Source organism: Hyla sarda, chromosome 11, assembly GCF_029499605.1.
Source record: "Hyla sarda isolate aHylSar1 chromosome 11, aHylSar1.hap1, whole genome shotgun sequence".
Lineage (NCBI taxonomy): Eukaryota > Metazoa > Chordata > Amphibia > Anura > Hylidae > Hyla > Hyla sarda.
Genome location: NC_079199.1, coordinates 4694560 through 4714921, shown reverse-complemented (window position 1 = coordinate 4714921; position 20362 = coordinate 4694560). Strand labels below are relative to the sequence as shown.

The 20362-nt window shown below is 47.2% G+C and overlaps 1 protein-coding gene across 1 annotated transcript; it reads left to right on the top strand.

The window, feature by feature from the left end:
* Positions 1 to 80: 80 nt before the first annotated feature.
* On the top strand, positions 81 to 20216 carry LOC130295426 (epithelial cell adhesion molecule-like). The gene is made up of 9 exons (XM_056546150.1): positions 81 to 2301; positions 2505 to 2675; positions 4723 to 4969; positions 5079 to 5150; positions 8162 to 8222; positions 8578 to 8679; positions 9036 to 9218; positions 11378 to 11431; positions 19582 to 20216. Exons 1-9 carry the CDS (start codon positions 2223 to 2225, stop codon positions 19633 to 19635), a joined length of 1023 nt encoding a protein of 340 aa, XP_056402125.1. The 5' UTR covers positions 81 to 2222; the 3' UTR covers positions 19636 to 20216.
* Positions 20217 to 20362: the final 146 nt, after the last annotated feature.

Below are 20362 nucleotides of genomic sequence, written 5' to 3'. Positions count from 1 at the left end.
CTGAGTGCGGGGTCAGAGGGGTATGTTAGACCAATCCTGACTTACCCCTGCTTACACAGCTGAGGGTTTGTTACTATTTGTTGGTGCAATAATCTTTTATTTGTTTTTTAAATCAAACACAACAATGAAAATCTTATCCTGTTCTGAGCTTTTATCTGACTGACACATTGTAACAAACCATCAGTTTGGATGAAAAGTAAAAACATGAGTTATAATTGCAAAACAAGTCGGTGCAGGAGACATCGCAATACGAGACAGCAGCGGCCATAAAGCTTCATAGACGTCTGGGGGGGGGGGGCGCACCACATGATCTCTGGTGAACTGGGCCGAGGAAATGCCTGAGGGTTTAGTGGTTTAAAGAAGTCGAATTAGACGGCAAAGGTTCAATGGACAGGAGAACATGAGTCTGCATAATGTGCTGTGTACAGAAAATGAATCCTATAGACTGTAGACTGTGTGTTAAGAAATAAATATAAATACACATACATGCTTCAGAGTGGAAGTCAGTGAAGTAACTTAGGATCAGTGACCCCACCAGCAGAATAGTGAGTACAGCTCTGGAGTATAATACAGGATATAACTCAGGATCAGTACAGGATAAGTAATGTAATGTATGTACACAGTGACCTCACCAGCAGAATAGAGAGTACAGCTCTGGGGTATAATACAGGATATAACTCAGGATCAGTACAGGATAAGTAATGTAATGTATGTACACAGTGACCTCACCAGCAGAATAGTGAGTACAGCTCTGGAGTATTACAGGATATAACTCAGGATCAGTACAGGATAAGTAATGTAATGTATGTACACAGTGTCCTCACCAGCAGAATAGTGAGTACAGTTCTGGAGTATGATACAGGATATAACTCAGGATCAGTACATGATAAGTAATGTTATGTATGTACACAGTGACCTCACCAGCAGAATAGTGAGTACAGCTCTGGAGTATAATACAGGATATAACTCAGGATCAGTACAGGATAAGTAATGTAATGTATATACACAGTGACCTCACCAGCAGAATAGTGAGTACAGCTCTGGAGTATAATACAGGATATAACTCAGGATCAGTACAGGATAAATAATGTAATGTATGTACACAGTGACCTCACCAGCAGAATAGTGAGTACAGCTCTGGAGTATAATACAGGATATAACTCAGGATCAGTACAGGATAAGTAATGTAATGTATGTACACAGTGACCTCACCAGCAGAATAGTGAGTACAGCTCTGGAGTATAATACAGGATATAACTCAGGATCAGTACAGGATAACTAATGTAATGTATGTACACAGTGACCTCACCAGCAGAATAGTGAGTACAGCTCTGGAGTATAATACAGGATATAACTCAGGATCAGTACAGGATAAGTAATGTAATGTATGTACACAGTGACCTCACCAGCAGAATAGTGAGTACAGCTCTGGAGTATAATACAGGATATAACTCAGGATCAGTACAGGATAAGTAATGTAATGTATGTACACAGTGACCCCACCAGCAGAATAGTGAGTACAGCTCTGGAGTATAATACAGGATATAACTCAGGATTAGTACAGGATAAGTAATGTAATGTATGTACACAGTGACCTCACCAGCAGAATAGTGAGTACAGTTCTGGAGTATAATACAGGATATAACTCAGGATCAGTACAGGATAAGTAATGTATGTACACAGTGACCTCACCAGCAGAATAGTGAGTACAGCTCTGGAGTATAATACAGGATATAATTCAGGATCAGTACAGGATAAGTAATGTAATGTATGTACACAGTGATCTCACCAGCAGAATAGTGAGTACAGCTCTGGAGTATAATACAGGATATAACTCAGGATCAGTACAGGATAAGTAATATAATGTATATACACAGTGACCTCACCAGCAGAATAGTGAGTGCAGCTCTGGAGTATAATACAGGATATAACTCAGGATCAGTACAGGATAAGTAATGTAATGTATGTACACAGTGACCTCACCAGCAGAATAGTGAGTGCAGCTCTGGAGTATAATACAGGATATAAGTGTATATGAGATGACGGTCCCTCATATTATCCTCCTCTGATTCCAATGTCACCGGCCGCCATTATTTTCCACCCTGTAATGTATTCGCCCTCACAATCTTCCCCGGGGAGGGGGTAATGCTTTAACCTGTTTCCAGCCAAGTGGAACCCCTCCCCCGTATCTCAGCCGCATCCAGCACTTCTGATGATTTCCCATGGACACAAGACTCTCCTGCCACTTCGGGCTCTGTTTGCTGCTCCTGGGGTCTCTTTCGGGGGTCTCCGCAGTACCAGGTAGGTGGATTTATACTTTGGTTACTATTTTTCAGTTGTTAGGACAGTGTTCCCCAACCAGCGTGCCTCCAGCTGTAACAAAACTACAACTCTTGGCATGCCCGGACAGCCAATGGCTGTCCGGGCATGCTGGGAGTTGTAGTTTTGCAACCGCTGGAGGCACCCTGGTTGAAGAACAATCCGCTCCTCTTTCCTGTCCGCAGATGATGAATGTCCGGACGCACTCCCGGCCCGGGAGAACTGCGACTACGATGAAGTCTGTGAGGATTCTTCATGTCCGTACAACGAATATGTCACCTGTCACCTGAACCGCTGCGGGACGTGCGAGGCCATATACAGCGGATACGATAACCTGACCGTCAACTGTGACCAGCGTAAGATCTATAACCGGCTGCCCTATGATGTCACCGCTGATCTCTAGTGATGTCACTGCTGATCTCTAGTGATGGATAGGCTGTATTCTCAGTGATGTCACTGCTGATCTCTAGTGATGGATAGAATGTATTCTCAGTGATGTCACCGCTGATCTCTAGTGATGGATAGGCTGTATTCTCAGTGATGTCACCGCTGATCTCTAGTGATGGATAGGCTGTATTCTCAGTGATGTCACCGCTGATCTCTAGTGATGGATAGGCTGTATTCTCAGTGATGTCACCGCTGATCTCTAGTGATGGATAGACTGTATTCTCAGTGATGTCACCGCTGATCTCTAGTGATGGATAGACTGTATTCTCAGTGATGTCACCGCTGATCTCTAGTGATGGATAGGCTGTATTCTCAGTGATGTCACCGCTGATCTCTAGTGATGGATAGGCTGTATTCTCAGTGATGTCACCGCTGATCTCCAGTGATGGATAGGCTGTATTCTCAGTGACGTCACCGCTGATCTCTAGTGATGGATAGGCTGTATTCTCAGTGATGTCAACGCTGATCTCTAGTGATGGATAGGCTGTATTCTCAGTGATGTCACCGCTGATCTCTAGTGATGGATAGGCTGTATTCTCAGTGATGTCACCGCTGATCTCTAGTGATGGATAGGCTGTATTCTCAGTGATGTCACCGCTGATCTCTAGTGATGGATAGGATGTATTCTCAGTGATGTCACCGCTGATCTCTAGTGATGGATAGGCTGTATTCTCAGTGATGTCACCGCTGATCTCTAGTGAATGGATAGGCTGTATTCTCAGTAATGTCACCGCTGATCTCTAGTGATGGATAGGATGTATTCTCAGTGATGTCACCGCTGATCTCTAGTGATGGATAGGCTGTATTCTCAGTGATGTCACCGCTGATCTCTAGTGATGGATAGGCTGTATTCTCAGTGACGTCACCGCTGATCTCTAGTGATGGATAGGCTGTATTCTCAGTGATGTCAACGCTGATCTCTAGTGATGGATAGGCTGTATTCTCAGTGATGTCACCGCTGATCTCTAGTGATGGATAGGCTGTATTCTCAGTGATGTCACCGCTGATCTCTAGTGATGGATAGGCTGTATTCTCAGTGATGTCACCGCTGATCTCTAGTGATGGATAGGCTGTATTCTCAGTGATATCACCGCTGATCTCTAGTGATGAATAGGCTGTATTCTCAGTGATGTCACTGCTGATCTCTAGTGAATGGATAGGCTGTATTCTCAGTGATGTCACCGCTGATCTCTAGTGATGGATAGGCTGTATTCTCAGTGATGTCACTGCTGATCTCTAGTGAATGGATAGGCTGTATTCTCAGTGATGTCACCGCTGATCTCTAGTGATGGATAGGCTGTATTCTCAGTGGTGTCACCGCTGATCTCTAGTGATGGATAGGCTGTATTCTCAGTGATGTCACCGCTGATCTCTAGTGATGGATAGACTGTATTCTCAGTGATGTCACCGCTGATCTCTAGTGATGGATGGGCTGTATTCTCAGTGATGTCACCACTGATCTCTAGTGATGGATAGGCTGTATTCTCAGTGATGTCACCGCTGATCTCTAGTGATGGATAGGCTGTATTCTCAGTGGTGTCACCGCTGATCTCTAGTGATGGATAGGCTGTATTCTCAGTGATGTCACCGCTGATCTCTAGTTATGGATAGGATGTATTCTCAGTGATGTCACCGCTGATCTCTAGTGATGGATAGACTGTATTCTCAGTGATGTCACCGCTGATCTCTAGTGATGGATAGGATGTATTCTCAGTGATGTCACCGCTGATCTCTAGTTATGGATAGGATGTATTCTCAGTGATGTCACCGCTGATCTCTAGTGATGGATAGGCTGTATTCTCAGTGATGTCACCGCTGATCTCTAGTGATGGATAGGCTGTATTCTCAGTGATGTCACCGCTGATCTCTAGTGATGGATAGGCTGTATTCTCAGTGATGTCACCGCTGATCTTTCTTTATGACTTCTTATTTACATTTTTCCCTTTTTTTTTCTAGTGACCCCCAAGTGTCGTCTGATGCACCTAGAGATGCTGCACAAGAGTCGCAGTGGGCGGAGCCATCCGGGTAGGGGTAAGACTGAGACCGACAACGTGTACGACCCAGAGTGTGAGGAGAACGGAGCCTTCAAAGCAAAACAATGCGATGAAGACTCCACCCTGTGCTGGTGCGTGGACAGCGCTGGGGTCAGGGTCACCGACAAGACCAGCGATGACCCCAAGTGTGATCAGCTGATCAGCGTGCAGTAAGTGACCACTTGCAAAAGTTTACATACCCTAAGAAAGTAATGTATAGCAGGGAGCCTGCTGCCAGTGTTGTATTTATCAGTTTTCTTGTTCTCGTCTTTTTTTCAGTCTCATTCAGATTCATTTCACCTTCAAAGTGGACGCGGCACTGCTAAATGGGAAGGGGGAGGAGCTCCACAGGTCAGTGCCCCGCCCCCTCTGTGTGCAGCAGGGTCCTTGTACAGCTCATCATCTGCTGGAAAACTATACCTTTATACTATATACTATCAGATTATCTACTTAAAGCTTAGATGGGAAGAGTCAAGTCTAATCTCAAAACTACAACTCCCAGTATGCCCAGACAGCCTTTGGCCTTTCTTTGCCAATTAGTGTGCCTCCAGCTGTTGCAAAACTACAACTCCCAGCAAGCCCGGACAGCCAAAGGCTGTCCGGGCATGCTGGCAGTTGTAGTTTTGTAACAGCTGGAGTCACTTTGGCCTATGGTTTGTGAACGCTGGCAGTTGTAGTTTTGTAACAGCTGGAGGCACTTTGGCTGCAAAATACTACTCTAGTGCAACAACTTTTGCAGGAACAGAATGGGTTAATATTTTGTAACCCCAACAATGATTCACTTCTATGGAAACCTCCATTCTTTACACTGCAGGCTGCATCCTGATTACTGGAAAGCAGTTTTAATTGTAGTCACATAGTCCCTTCTAATGCAGTGTTTCCCAACCAGTGTGCCTCCAGCTGTTGCACAATTGCAACTCCTAAAATGCTGGGAGTTGTAGTTTTGAGGAGGTGGATGTCTCGTTAAATGCAGGCGCAGACATTACAGATTATAGACACAATCCTTCATTTTCCTATTTGCATAGTATGTGGCCGCGGTCGTGTCTTATTGCTCACTGGTGATTTACCGGCGGCGAGAACAACCGGCGGCGTTTGCGTAATTTCAGTAGTAAATATTTCCGCAGCCGCCGCTTTCTCCAGAGTTTCCTCGGCTTCGGTCGTAATTTAATTATTTTTTATTGCATCTTATGACTGATGTCTGAGGCCCGCCTCACCCTCTTGTCATGTGACTGATGTCTGGGGCTCGGCCCGTCTCACCCCCTTGTCATGTGACTGATGTCTGGGGCTCGGCCCGTCTCACCCTCTTGTCATGTGACTGATGTCTGGGGCTCGGCCCGTCTCACCCCCTTGTCATGTGACTGATGTCTGGGGCTCGGCCCGTCTCACCCTCTTGTCATGTGACTGATGTCTGGGGCTCGGCCCGTCTCACCCTCTTGTCATGTGACTGATGTCGGGGGCTCGGCCCGTCTCGCCCTCTTGTCATGTGACTGATGTCGGGGGCTCGGCCCGTCTCACCCTCTTGTCATGTGACAGATGTCTGAGGCCCGTCTCACCCTCTTGTCATGTGACTGATGTCTGGGGCTCGGCCCGTCTCACCCTCTTGTCATGTGACTGATGTCGGGGGCTCGGCCCGTCTCACCCTCTTGTCATGTGACTGATGTCGGGGGCTCGGCCCGTCTCGCCCTCTTGTCATGTGACTGATGTCTGGGGCTCGGCCCGTCTCACCCTCTTGTCATGTGACTGATGTCTGGGGCTCGGCCCGTCTCACCCTCTTGTCATGTGACTGATGTCTGGGGCTCGGCCCGTCTCACCCTCTTGTCATGTGACTGATGTCTGGGGCTCGGCCCGTCTCACCCTCTTGTCATGTGACTGATGTCTGGGGCTCGGCCCGTCTCACCCTCTTGTCATGTGACTGATGTCTGGGGCTCGGCCCGTCTCACCCTCTTGTCATGTGACGGATGTCTGGGGGCTCGGCCCGTCTCGCCCTCTTGTCATGTGACGGATGTCTGGGGGCTCGGCCCGTCTCGCCCTCTTGTCATGTGACGGATGTCTGGGGGCTCGGCCCGTCTCACCCTCTTGTCATGTGACGGATGTCTGGGGGCTCGGCCCGTCTCGCCCTCTTGTCATGTGACTGATGTCTGAGGCCCGTCTCGCCCTCTTGTCATGTGACTGATGTCTGGGGCTCGGCCCGTCTCACCCTCTTGTCATGTGACTGATGTCGGGAGCTCGGCCCGTCTCACCCTCTTGTCATGTGACAGATGTCTGAGGCCCGTCTCACCCTCTTGTCATGTGACTGTCTGGGGCTCGGCCCGTCTCACCCTCGTCATGTGACTGATGTCTGGGGCTCGGCCCGTCTCACCCTCTTGTCATGTGACGGATGTCTGGGGGCTCGGCCCGTCTCACCCTCTTGTCATGTGACTGATGTCTGGGGCTCGGCCCGTCTCACCCTCTTGTCATGTGACTGATGTCTGGGGCTCGGCCCGTCTCACCCTCTTGTCATGTGACTGATGTCTGGGGCTCGGCCCGTCTCACCCTCTTGTCATGTGACGGATGTCTGGGGGCTCGGCCCGTCTCGCCCTCTTGTCATGTGACGGATGTCTGGGGGCTCGGCCCGTCTCGCCCTCTTGTCATGTGACGGATGTCTGGGGGCTCGGCCCGTCTCACCCTCTTGTCATGTGACGGATGTCTGGGGGCTCGGCCCGTCTCGCCCTCTTGTCATGTGACTGATGTCTGAGGCCCGTCTCGCCCTCTTGTCATGTGACTGATGTCTGGGGCTCGGCCCGTCTCACCCTCTTGTCATGTGACTGATGTCGGGAGCTCGGCCCGTCTCACCCTCTTGTCATGTGACAGATGTCTGAGGCCCGTCTCACCCTCTTGTCATGTGACTGTCTGGGGCTCGGCCCGTCTCACCCTCGTCATGTGACTGATGTCTGGGGCTCGGCCCGTCTCACCCTCTTGTCATGTGACGGATGTCTGGGGGCTCGGCCCGTCTCACCCTCTTGTCATGTGACTGATGTCTGGGGCTCGGCCCGTCTCACCCTCTTGTCATGTGACGGATGTCTGGAGCTCGGCCCGTCTCACCCTCTTGTCATGTGACGGATGTCTGGGGGCTCGGCCCGTCTCACCCTCTTGTCATGTGACGGATGTCTGGGGGCTCGGCCTGTCTCACCCTCTTGTCATGTGACTGATGTCTGGGGCTCGGCCTGTCTCACCCCCTTGTCATGTGACTGATGTCTGGGGCTCGGCCCGTCTCACCCTCTTGTCATGTGACGGATGTCTGGGGCTTGGCCCGTCTCACCCCCTTGTCATGTGACTGATGTCTGGGGCTCGGCCCGTCTCACCCTCTCTTCTTGTCTCTGCAGGAAGCTGATGGCTGAAGTCTCGCGGTTTCTGCTCCGAGCTCCGCAGATCTTACAAGTGATGGTGAGGATGGAACCAGAGAACTTTATAATTTTGGAGTTTTATCCTGGCAGAAAATAAATTTAGTGCAGGGCGACAAAAGATTTAGGAAAAAAAATTGTGTTCAGCAGCTCATTGGTTATAACTGCTCCTCGGAGAGCTGGGTGACAACCAATATTGCAACCATTACAGCTACGGCCGAGTTCACACTGAGCTATATGTATATACTTATTATGTAATAACATACACACTATATGAGAGGGTGGGACTTATAGGGCTATAGAATGCAGTAGTATTTCCATTCAGGATCCTGAGAAAGCTGAGTAATGAATCCTGTAATAATGATCATATAAATCACCTGACTCCTTGTCTGTCGCAGGTTCACGATCTCAGTCACGAGGTCACCATGAAGCTGTTCTCTACCAATGGAACCAAGGATCCTGTGGACATAGCGACAGTGGCGTATTACATCGAGCGGGAGGTAAGTCGCCTCCATCCACACACTGTGGACCTCCAATCCACGGCTGTCTGGGCATGCTGGGAGTTGTAGTTTTGCAACAGCTGGAGGTCCACAGTTTGGAGACCATTGCTCATAGGCTTAGTGTAGAAGTATAGTATTCCAAAAATGCCTTACGTGTTTTCACATATATCACCTTGGTAATTTCCGGTTGACTGCCATTGTCATTTAATAGTTAAAATAGTCGTAGTCTGACCAGTCTGTTTTTGGCATTGGCAAAATTTGTTTAAAACAAGTTTGCCACCTGCAGGCCATTATGGGGTAGTGCACTACATAAGAATATTATATGTTCTATTACTGTTTGATACATTGTTCCGCAGTTAAAGCGCAGCGCGTTCGCGGTTCCCCTGGATGGATGGAATCTGCAGGTCGACACCGAATCCATCCGGGTTTTGTTTTTTGACAATGAGCCGCCCCGAATCAACATGAAAAGCATCTCCCCCGGGTTCGCTGCCATCATTATCATCATCGCCCTGGCTATTCTCACTGGGATCGCAGTGTTTGTAAGTAGAGGGTGGATGGAATAGGCTAGGACCAGTGTGCCTTCAGCTGTTGCAAAACTACAACTCCCAGCATGTTGGAACTGGTAGTTTTTAAACAGTTGGAGGCACACTGGTTGGGAAACGCTGGACTGGGATATGGGGAAGTCAGGTCCTAATTAATATTTAGTTATTCGCTTATGATGCGCTGTAGTCATACATATAGCTCTGCGGCCGTACATGCAATACATATAGCTCTGCGGCCGTACATGCAATACATATAGCTCTGCGGCCGTACATACAATACATATAGCTCTGCAGCAGTAATCACAATACATATAGCTCTGCAGCAGTAATCACAATACATATAGCTCTGCGGCCGTACATACAATACATATAGCTCTGCAGCAGTAATCACAATACATATAGCTCTGCGGCCGTACATACAATACATATAGCTCTGCATACAATACATATAGCTCTGCGGCAGTTATCACAATACATATAGCTCTGCGGCCGTACATACAATACATATAGCTCTGCAGCCATACATATAGTTTTGGGGCCGTACATACAATACATATAGCTCTGCATACAATAGATATAGCTCTGCGGCCGTACATACAATACATATAGCTCTGCGGCCGTACATGCAATACATATAGCTCTGCAGCAGTAATCACAATACATATAGCTCTGCGGCCGTACATACAATACATATAGCTCTGCAGCAGTAATCACAATACATATAGCTCTGCGGCCGTACATACAATACATATAGCTCTGCATACAATACATATAGCTCTGCGGCAGTTATCACAATACATATAGCTCTGCGGCCGTACATACAATACATATAGCTCTGCAGCCATACATATAGTTTTGGGGCCGTACATACAATACATATAGCTCTGCATACAATAGATATAGCTCTGCGGCCGTACATACAATACATATAGCTCTGCGGCCGTACATGCAATACATATAGCTCTGCAGCAGTAATCACAATACATATAGCTCTGCGGCCGTACATACAATACATATAGCTCTGCAGCAGTAATCACAATACATATAGCTCTGCGGCCGTACATACAATACATATAGCTCTGCATACAATACATATAGCTCTGCGGCAGTTATCACAATACATATAGCTCTGCGGCCGTACATACAATACATATAGCTCTGCAGCCATACATATAGTTTTGGGGCCGTACATACAATACATATAGCTCTGCAGCCATACATATAGTTTTGGGGCCGTACATACAATACATATAGCTCTGCATACAATAGATATAGCTCTGCGGCCGTACATACAATACATATAGCTCTGCGGCCGTACATACAATACATATAGCTCTGCAGCCATACATATAATACATATAGCTCTCCAGCCATACATATAGTTTTGGGGCCGTACATACAATAGATATAGCTCTGCATACAATAGATATAGCTCTGCGGCTGTACATACAATACATATAGCTCTGCATACAATAGATATAGCTCTGCAGCCGTACATACAATACATATAGCTCTGCGGCCTTACATACAATACATATAGCTCTGCAGCAGTAATCACAATACATATAGCTCTGCAGCCGTACATACAATACATATAGCTCTGCGGCCTTACATACAATAGATGTAGCTCTGCGGCTGTACATACAATACATATAGCACTGCGGCTGTACATACAATACATATAGCTCTGCGGCAGTAATCGCAATACATATAGCTCTGCAGCTGTACATACAATACATATAGCTCTGTGGCAGTAATCAGAATACATATAGCTCTGCGGCCGTACATACAATACATATAGCTCTGCATACAATACATATAGCTCTGCATACAATACATATAGCTCTGCATACAATACATATAGCTCTGTGGCAGTAATCAGAATACATATAGCTCTGCGGCCATACATACAATACATATAGCTCTGCGGCCGTACATACAATACATATAGCTCTGCATACAATACATATAGCTCTGTGGCCATACATATAGTTTTGGGGCCGTACATACAATACATATAGCTCTGCAGCAGTAATCACAATACACATAGCTCTGCGGCCGTATTCACAGTGACAGCGCTCCCCTCTTGTAGCCGGTCAGTCAGGATGGGGTCTGGCGTGTCATCTGTATTTATGGTTTTTGCTGTTATTTTCCAGGCGGTGTTACAGAGGAGAGCAGAGCAGGAGCGCATTCAGTTTGAAGTCATTGAGGTACGAGGTTTATTCTGATCTGGCAGTAGATGGCGCCGCCTCATTCTGATCTGGCAGTAGATGGCGCCGCCTCATTCTGATCTGGCAGTAGATGGCGCCGCCTCATTCTGATCTGGCAGTAGATGGCGCCGCCTCATTCTGATCTGGCAGTAGATGGCGCCGCCTCATTCTGATCTGGCAGTAGATGGCGCCGCCTCATTCTGAGAGTCGGGGCGGGGCAACTGCACACTGCCATTTGCGGTCCCGTATCTAATGTATTTCAATGAACGACCGGAGTGAAACGCTGCCTCCGGTCGGCTCCGTTTTGGCCCGTATATGGTTTCCTGACCGGACCTAAAAACGTAGTCAACAGCGTTTTTAGGTCCGGTCGGGAAACCGTATATGGGGCAAAATGGAGGCAGCATTTCACTCTGGTCGCTCATTGAAATACATTAGATAAGGGACTGGATACGGCAGCATGCGGTTGCCCTGCCCCCCTCTCCCCAGCTGTATACGGTCCCATATCTTAAACGTAGTGTGCATGCACCCCTAGTGATATCGGCTGCTGAGCAACCAATATGGCAGCTGATCTGGTTGTCGCTATGTGCAAAGATGACTGCGGCAATGGAAGAGAAAATTGTGATCTCTGCAAAAAATAAATGACCATCCCAATGCGGTTCTACTGAACTTAGGCCTGGGTCACAATCACTTTTTTTTTTTTTTGTAGGCTACAAACATTTTTTACAATGAATCCGTCAGCACCAAATTTATATTACAAACTGCTGAGAATGTTATGTGCTGTTAGGGCCAAGAAGACGTGTGTAGGTTATAGAGGAATGCATCATTTTCTGGTGTCAGAGGCGTTCCCAAGCCCCTTAAAAGGGGTACTCCGGTGGAAAACGTATTTATTTTAATCAACTGGTGCCAGAAAGTTAAACAGATTTGTAAATTAAGTGAATTGTTTGCAAGAGCAAGTATGACACCCGGCACTGCTGTATCCTATTAGCCAACTATAGTATACGGGATAGGTATGCTGCTGTGACCTCGGAGGAGACAATCCCTGCTGCGCGGAGGTGCAGACCACTAGGTGAAAGTAACTTGTATCAGCTAGTTGAATGCAGTAGAAAGAAGTCGCACTCACCTTGGTACACCTTATTGGCCGGAAGAAGCGTCAAGCCATGACGCGAAACTAGTTGCCTCTCGTGGTGTGCCCCCCGAATCTCGCTCCCCACGTGAGGGACCGTGTTTTATTGTTCCACTCTGCCGGTGTGAATAAAGGACAAGACTTTGTATACAGCTCCTGGTTGGTGAGTGCGATTTCTTTCTACTTCATTCAACTAGCAGATTTGTAAATTACTTCTATTAACCCCTTAAGGACGCAGACAATTAAATTTTTAAGTTTTCGATTTTTCCTCCTCGCCTTCAAAAAAAAATCCTAACTCTTATATTTTCATCCACAGACTAGTATGAGGGCTTGTTTTTTGCGCGACCAGTTGTCCGTTGTAATGACATCACTCACTTAACCATAAAATCTATGGCGCAACCAAAAAAATACTATTTGTGTGGGGAAATTAAAAAGAAAACCGCAATTTTGTTAATTTTGGAAGGTTTCGTTTTCACGCCGTACAATTTACGGTAAAAATTACATGTGTTCTTTATTCTTTGGGTCAATGCGATTAAAATGATCCCCATGATAACTTACTTTTCTATTACTGTTGCGCTTAAAAAAAAAAAAATCACAAACTTTTTAACCAAAATAGTACGTTTAAAATCCCCCTATTTTGAAGACCCATAACTGTATAAGCGGTGGTATGAGGGCTCATTTTTTGCGCCCTGATCTGTACTTTTTATTGGTACCATATTTGCTTATATAAATCTTTTAATAAATGTTTTTGGGAATAAAAGGGCAGCTATTTTGAACTTTTTTTTACGTTCACACCATTCACCATACGGTACCATTTACATTTTATTTTAATAGTTCAGACATTTACGAACGCGGCGATACCAAATATGTATATAAAATATTTTTTTTTAACACTTTTTGGGGGGTGAAATAGGGAAAATGGGACAATTTACGTTTTTATTGGGGGAGGGGGGTTTTCACATGTTTTTTTTTTACTTTTATTTTTACACTTTAATAGTCCCCCTAGGGGACTATTTATAGCAATCATTCGATTGCTAATCCTGTTCAGTGCTATCGGTCATCTTCTGCTCTGCGGGGAGGCAGGTAAGGGGACATCCAGCTGCCGTGCTGGATGATCGGATCGCCGCGGCAGCGCTGCGGGTGATGCGATCATCCATTTAAGAGACCGTGATCTGTATTGATCATGGCATCTGAGGGGTTAATGGCGGACATCCGCGGGATCGTGGGTGTCCGCCATTACCGGTGGGTCCCTGGCTGCATGACATCACCAGGATGTACATTTACGGCGCTCGTCGTTAAGGGGTTAAACAATCTCCTTCCAGTACTTATTAGCTGCAGAATACTACAGAGGAAATTTTCTTCTTTTTGGAACACAGATCTCTGCTGTCATCATAACCACAGTGCTCTCTGCTGACATCTCTGTCCATTTTAGGAACTGTCCAGAGCAGCATATGTTTTCTATGGGGATTTTCTCCTACTCTGGACAGTTCCTAAAATGGACAGAGATGTCAGAAGAGAGCACTGTGGTCATGATGTCAGCAGAGAGCTCTGTGTTCCAAAAAGAAAAAAATTTCCTCTGTAGTATTCAGCAGCTAATAAGTACTGGAAGGATTAAGATTTTTTAATAAGTCATTTACAAATCTGTTTAACTTTCTGGCACCAGTTGATTTAAAAAAAATAAAAATAATAATAATAATAATTTCCACTGGAGTACCCCTTTAAGTGCTGGGGACTGGAATGTCTCCTTGGTTCCTTTCCCATCCCTGCTTAACTGACAGCTGGTAGCTGAGCCCTGTCTTCAGATCTTATTCCTGTGCGCAAGATCTAGAAACCGGGCTCTGCTTCCTATAACGGTCAATCAAGCAGGGACTGTAGGGGGAGTGAGGAGATATTTCAGAGGATGGAAACCTGTGCGCAGCGGCTGTCAGTAAATACTTTATATAGACATGAAAAAGGAGATTTTTTAACACTTACTGTAAAATCTCTTTCTCGAAGGATCCATTGGGGGACACAGACAGTGGGTGGATCTTGCTGTCTCTAGGAGGTGACACTATGGTAATAAAAAAAAAAAAAAAAAGTCAGCTTCTCCCAGCAGGATACACCCGCCTTCAGGCTCTGAGCTAGTCAGTTTAAGTTCCAGAGCAATAGGAGGAGACCAACAGGTCAAGGAAAAACCCAAAACTGTCCGAGAACCAGAAGAAAAAACATAACTGAACACACCCTCTGACAGAGAACCAAGGAAAAACCCCAAGAAGGGCGGGAGCTGTGTCCCCCAATGGATCCTTCGAGAGAGATTTTACGGTAAGTGTTAAAAAAATCTCCTTTTCTCTCGGCTCCATTGGGGGACACAGACAGTGGGACGTACCAAAGCAGTCCCTTGGGTGGGCAGATAAGTAATCAGGCAGACGGCCGATCCACTGCCGCCTGCAACACTTTACGCCCCAGACTAGCATCAGCCGATGCGAAAGTATGAACCCGATAAAACCTCGAGAAAGTGTGCAAAGACGACCAGGTAGCCGCCTTGCAAATCTGCGAGGCCGAGGCTTTATTCTGGAGAGCCCAGGATGCCCCAACAGAACGTGTGGAATGAGCCACAACCCTGAAAGGAGGAATCTTCCCCTTACAGTGATGGGCTTCCGAAATGGCGGACCGAATCAACCTAAAAATGGTGGCCTTGGAAGCAGGTTGTCCCTTGTGACGACCTTCCGTAAGGATGAAAAAGGAATCACACTGACGAAACGAAGAAGTGATGGAGAGATAAGACCAAACAGCCCGAACCACGTCCAGCTTGTGCAGTAAGCGCTCCCTAGGATGAGAAGGAGCCGAGCAAAATCACGGGAGGACAATATCCTCATTGAGATGAAAAGCAGAGACCACCTTAGGTAAAAAGGAAGGGTCTGGCCGGAAAACAACCTTGTCCTGGTGGATCACCAGAAACGGAGAACGGCAGGAAAGAGCTGCCAATTCAGACACCCTCCGGATGGAGGTGATAGCCACAAGAAACGCCACTTTCCAAGAAAGGAGGCGGAGAGACACCTCTCTAAGGGGCTCAAAGGGTGCACCCTGGAGGGCACTCAGAACCAAATTCAAGTCCCAAGGAGGAGAGGGAGACCGATAAGGAGGAGCAGCGTGCGCCACTCCTTGCAGGAAGGTCCGGACATGAGAATTAGAAGCCAGAGGCCGCTGGAAAAGAACAGTAAGGGCCGAAACCTGACCCTTAAGGGAACTGAGAGACAACCCCAGTTCCAACCCCGACTGCAAAAAGGAGAGAAGACTGGGAACTGAGGTCACCGGGGAGAAGTCCTAAGCTTCACGCCAACGAAAAGAAGACCGCCAAGTACGGTGGTAAATCCTTGTAGAGGAGGGCTTACGAGCCTTGAGCATGGTGCGAATGACTTGGGAAGTGAACCCGCGGTCTCAACCGCCACGCCGTCAAATGCAGCGACTGTAAATTGGGGTGGCAAAGAGGACCCTGAGAGAGTAGGTCCGGACGGAGCGGAAGGCGCAGTGGAGAGTCATCCAGGAGCCTGACTAAGTCGGCGTACCACGACCTTCGGGGCCAATCTGGAGCTACCAGAATGACGGGGACACCCTCTGCCTTGAGCTTCCTCAGCACCCTGGGAAGAAGCGGAAGAGGAGGGAACAGATAGGGTAGGGTAAACCCCACCCAAGGAATCACTAGGGCGGCCAGAGCCTGAGGGTCCTGGGACTTGGATACAAACGGAAGGATCTTCCGATTGTGCCTGGACGCGAAGAGGTCCACGTCCGGAATGCCCCAGAGGTCGCAGAGGGAAGACTCATGAAGACTCATTGGAAGAGTCAGACAAGGCACCCCTAGGACGCTTGTGAGAGCGTGAAGTATGTGGAGATGAGGAACGGGCCCTTCCAGAGATCATGCGCAGGGAAGACCCCTTCAAGGCGGACACCACTTCCCGGGAGGCCTCTGCCACCGAGCGGGAGACTTTGTTCAAGTCAGCCATATACTGGGTCAGGGAAGAAACCCAGGCTGGGGGAGCGGCTGGATCCATCGAGACAGAAGGGGCATCAGGGGTTCTGGGGGAGCAGTGGAGCAGGCAGGACAAGTGGGCTCAGCAGAGCCAGACATCTTGGTATTAGTGCTTACAGAGGTAGTAAGTCACTGAAGATCCAGGTCTCTGTTTAGAGGGAGGAACAGCTCTGGGTACGAACATAATGAGGGAAAAGAAGGGAGATAGGAACTTTCTCACCCCTGTCTGTGTCCCCTGTCAGCTGCAGGGAGGAGACTCGCTCTGTGCAGCTAGAGAGAGAAACAGGCCAGCCAATAGGAAAAAGGGGGTGTGCCTGAAGCAAGGCACTAACTGACCCCTTGCCACTGAAATTTGCGCCCACAGCGCTGATTGGAGGCTGCTTCGCGCCTCTGAGCACTCCCAGCCCTGTGGGCGGAGCTACAGACCGCCGAAGAGAAACTGTCATGGCGCCAGCTCCTTGTCCCGAGCGCACCTGACGGCCATTTGTGCGCTCGGGGGAATAGAGCGGGCGGCCAACGCCGGCAGAAACTGCCGGGGAATAGAAAGAAGCCGGCGCTGAAGCGTCCAGCTCAAGGAGCGCCGCGGCTGTAAGGCGCAAATAAGGCGCTGCCGGTAAAGTGAAATTAAGCTGGTGCTGAGAGCGCCCGGTCCCGGACAGCCGCACATAAGGCGCTGTGAACTAAGTACCCCGATACACACACACACACACATAAGTAAAGTGCTGGAATAAGGCGCTGTGAAAAAAACGCACAAAGCACCCACACACACTTAAGTGAAGTGCCCCATATATGGTGTCCCTTCATGGTGCCACTGCTCCCCCAAAAATAAAGTGCAGCCCCTGAAAGCTAGCCCCAAAAAAACTGAAGGTGGTCAAAACAGGGGGTCTCCAGCTGTTGCGAGTCCGTACCTATGGAGGAAAGTACTTACCTCAGTCAGAAGAACTTACCTAATAAAGTATTCAGTCAGCTTTAGTTACCTGCATCACGCCTGGCTGCTATGCGCGAGCGAGGTGAGCAGGTAAATAGGGGGACCTAGACCCGTGAGGTACCACCCAAGCGCTGACCGTTGGCGAGGGGGGGTTAACATATACACAATGTCTGTGTCCCCACACTCGCAATGGGGAACCGCAGTCCCCGAGTCCCCGAGTCCCCACCTGAAAACAGAAAAAAGGAATAAAAAACGAACACGTCCCTAACTAGGAAAACCAAAAATCTGAAAACCTGGTCTGGAGCAATCCAAATCATGTCCACCTCCTTCAGACACTAAGCTTAAAGTGACTAGCTCAGAGCCCGAAGGCGGGGTGTATCCTGCTGGGAGGAGCCGACTGTTTTTTTTATTTTTCACCACTTTTTATACACCACGGTCTGTGTCCCCCAATGGAGCCGATAGAGAAATATGGCCCTATGGCTAAGAATCATTTAGGGTCCCAAACCTAATATGAATGTAGACTTCTCACTCAATTAAAATATTTAACGTTCCCACCACTTCCCTGAGTAGGACGTTCCGGTGACTTGTTCCATCACAGTCGTATCATTTCCTTTATCACAAGGAGCAATTATCTACATCAGCCTCTGCAGCAATCCGGATTTCTAGGCCTGTTCAATCTATATCTATGGCTTAAATAAAGATTACAATCATTCTTTGAGCGCCAAATCAATTAAAATCCGTCTTGTATGATGAGAGTTGGGGGGGGGGGGATGGAGAGACCACTATATGGCCTGTACATACCCAATGTGACACAGTGAGCAGCCTTCTGCTATCTCTCTTCATTCTAGTGATCAGATTTTTTTTTATTTTTTAAAGCATTACTGTCATTTAATGTAACCTTGTGTGTGATCAGGAGTTATAAGCCGTCAGATCTGACCTGTTTTCTACATAAACTTATTCAGAGAAAAGGTTGGATTTAAAGGGGTACTCTGGGAAAAAAGTATTTTTATTTATTTATTTTATTTTATTTTTTTTTATATATCAACTGGCTCCAGAAAGTTAAACAGATTTGTAAATTACTTCTATTAAAAAAATCTTAATCCTTTCAATAATTATCAGCTGCTGAAGTTGAGTTGTTCTTAGTCGTCTGGCAACAGTGCTCTCTGCTGACATCTCTGCTTGTCTGGGGAACTGCACAGAGTAGAAGAGGTTTGCTATGGGGATTTGTTTCTACTCTGGACAGTTCCCGAGACACGTGTCATCAGAGAGCACTTAGACAGAAAAGAACAATCTTAACTTTAGAAGCTCTTAAGTACTGAAAGGATTAAGATTTTTTAATAGAAGTAATTTACAAATCTGTTTAACTTTCTGGAGCCAGTTGATATATAAAAAATGTTTTTTCCTGGATAACCCCTTTAAGTGACCGCTGGCGAGTCGGATGCGCACCTCCCCGGCTTATAACTCCTGATCGCAGTTGGTCTCAGAACTGAGTGACCTCAGAAATGCGCCCTGCGCCAATTCCAACTTTTAACATCTGGGCAACAGGGCAAAAGTTGTTGTAAGTGACAGTAACGCTTTAATGATAAAATAAGTTTACCTGATAATTCAGGGTCCATGTTCTCTCTGGGTCACTGCTGACATGTCAGGTCTCCTGCACCGGTCAATATGTTCACACAGGGATACAACTCTCATAATATCCAGTATTAATAATAATAAAATACCTTACCAGAGGATGCCGGATTATCAGAGCTAGAGATGAGCGAACTTACAGTAAATTCGATTTGTCACGAACTTCTCGGCTCGGCAGTTGATGACTTATCCTGCATAAATTAGTTCAGCTTTCAGGGGCTCCGGTGGGCTGGAAAAGGTGGATACAGTCCTAGGAGACTATTTCCTAGGACTGTATCCATCTTTTCCAGCCCTCTGGAGCACCGGAAAGCTGAACTAATTTATGCAGGATAAGTCATCAATTGCCGAGCCGAGAAGTTCGTGACGAATCAAATTTACTGTAAGTTCGCTCATCTCTAATCAGAGCTTTTACTATATTTTATGCACCAGATATTGGTGGAATATAAACAGTGTTTGTTCTGCAGGGTCACGAGCTGGAGGATCAGCAGAGGGACGACCTCCGATACTATTACTCCTGATCCCATAAAGAGGAAGATTCTTCAGTAACATTTTCATAGTAGTCGGCACTACTACCCCCGTAATCTCTCACCTTCAGCAAGTCTCACTGCAACGCTAGCTGCTCCTGCTCACCAGATAAGTTCCAAAGCCCCAGAAAAGCAGTTTAAAGAAAGATGGCCGTCACTCACCGCTCCATAGATAAAATTCTTTATGGTAAAACTGCAGACATTGCGAGGTGCAACACGGACAGATCTCCAGGGTACGCCGCTGGTCAGCCACATGCCGGGTAACAGCTGTTTACATCCGCATCGAATGGGTCATGATGGGTCTGATGAAGCGTGCGGACGCACGTGCAAACAGCTGTTACCCGACATGTTGCGGACCTGTGGCGTATCCTGAAGATCTGTCCGTGTTGCACCTTGCTATGTCTGCACTTTTACCATAAAGAACTCTGTTATCTATGGAGCGGTAAGTGACGACCATCTTTCTTTATACTTGCATTCTTCAGTAACATCCCGAGCCGCGGATCCATATAACGGACAGAGCCCTGAGAACACGGCGGTCACTTCTGAAGGACGCAGCACTAAGGCCTCCCCAGGATGGAAATGACCTTGAGCCGTCATCTGATTCTACTCCAATTCGTATATCTGTGCCTGGGAAATCTGGGTGACAACCAATATGGTTACCCAGCTTTTCCAGAGATGGATATAAGGAATATAGTGGAGGATTTTTAAAAACTTTTACAGA

Excerpts from the sequence above, each read along its gene's own strand:
- LOC130295426 (XM_056546150.1), top strand. The coding sequence starts at position 2,223 with ATGGACACAAGACTCTCCTGCCACTTCGGGCTCTGTTTGCTGCTCCTG. Across the intron at positions 4,970-5,078 it reads GATCAGCTGATCAGCGTGCA|TCTCATTCAGATTCATTTCA; the intron begins GTAAGTGACCAC and ends TCTTTTTTTCAG. Across the intron at positions 11,432-19,581 it reads TTCAGTTTGAAGTCATTGAG|GGTCACGAGCTGGAGGATCA; the intron begins GTACGAGGTTTA and ends TTTGTTCTGCAG.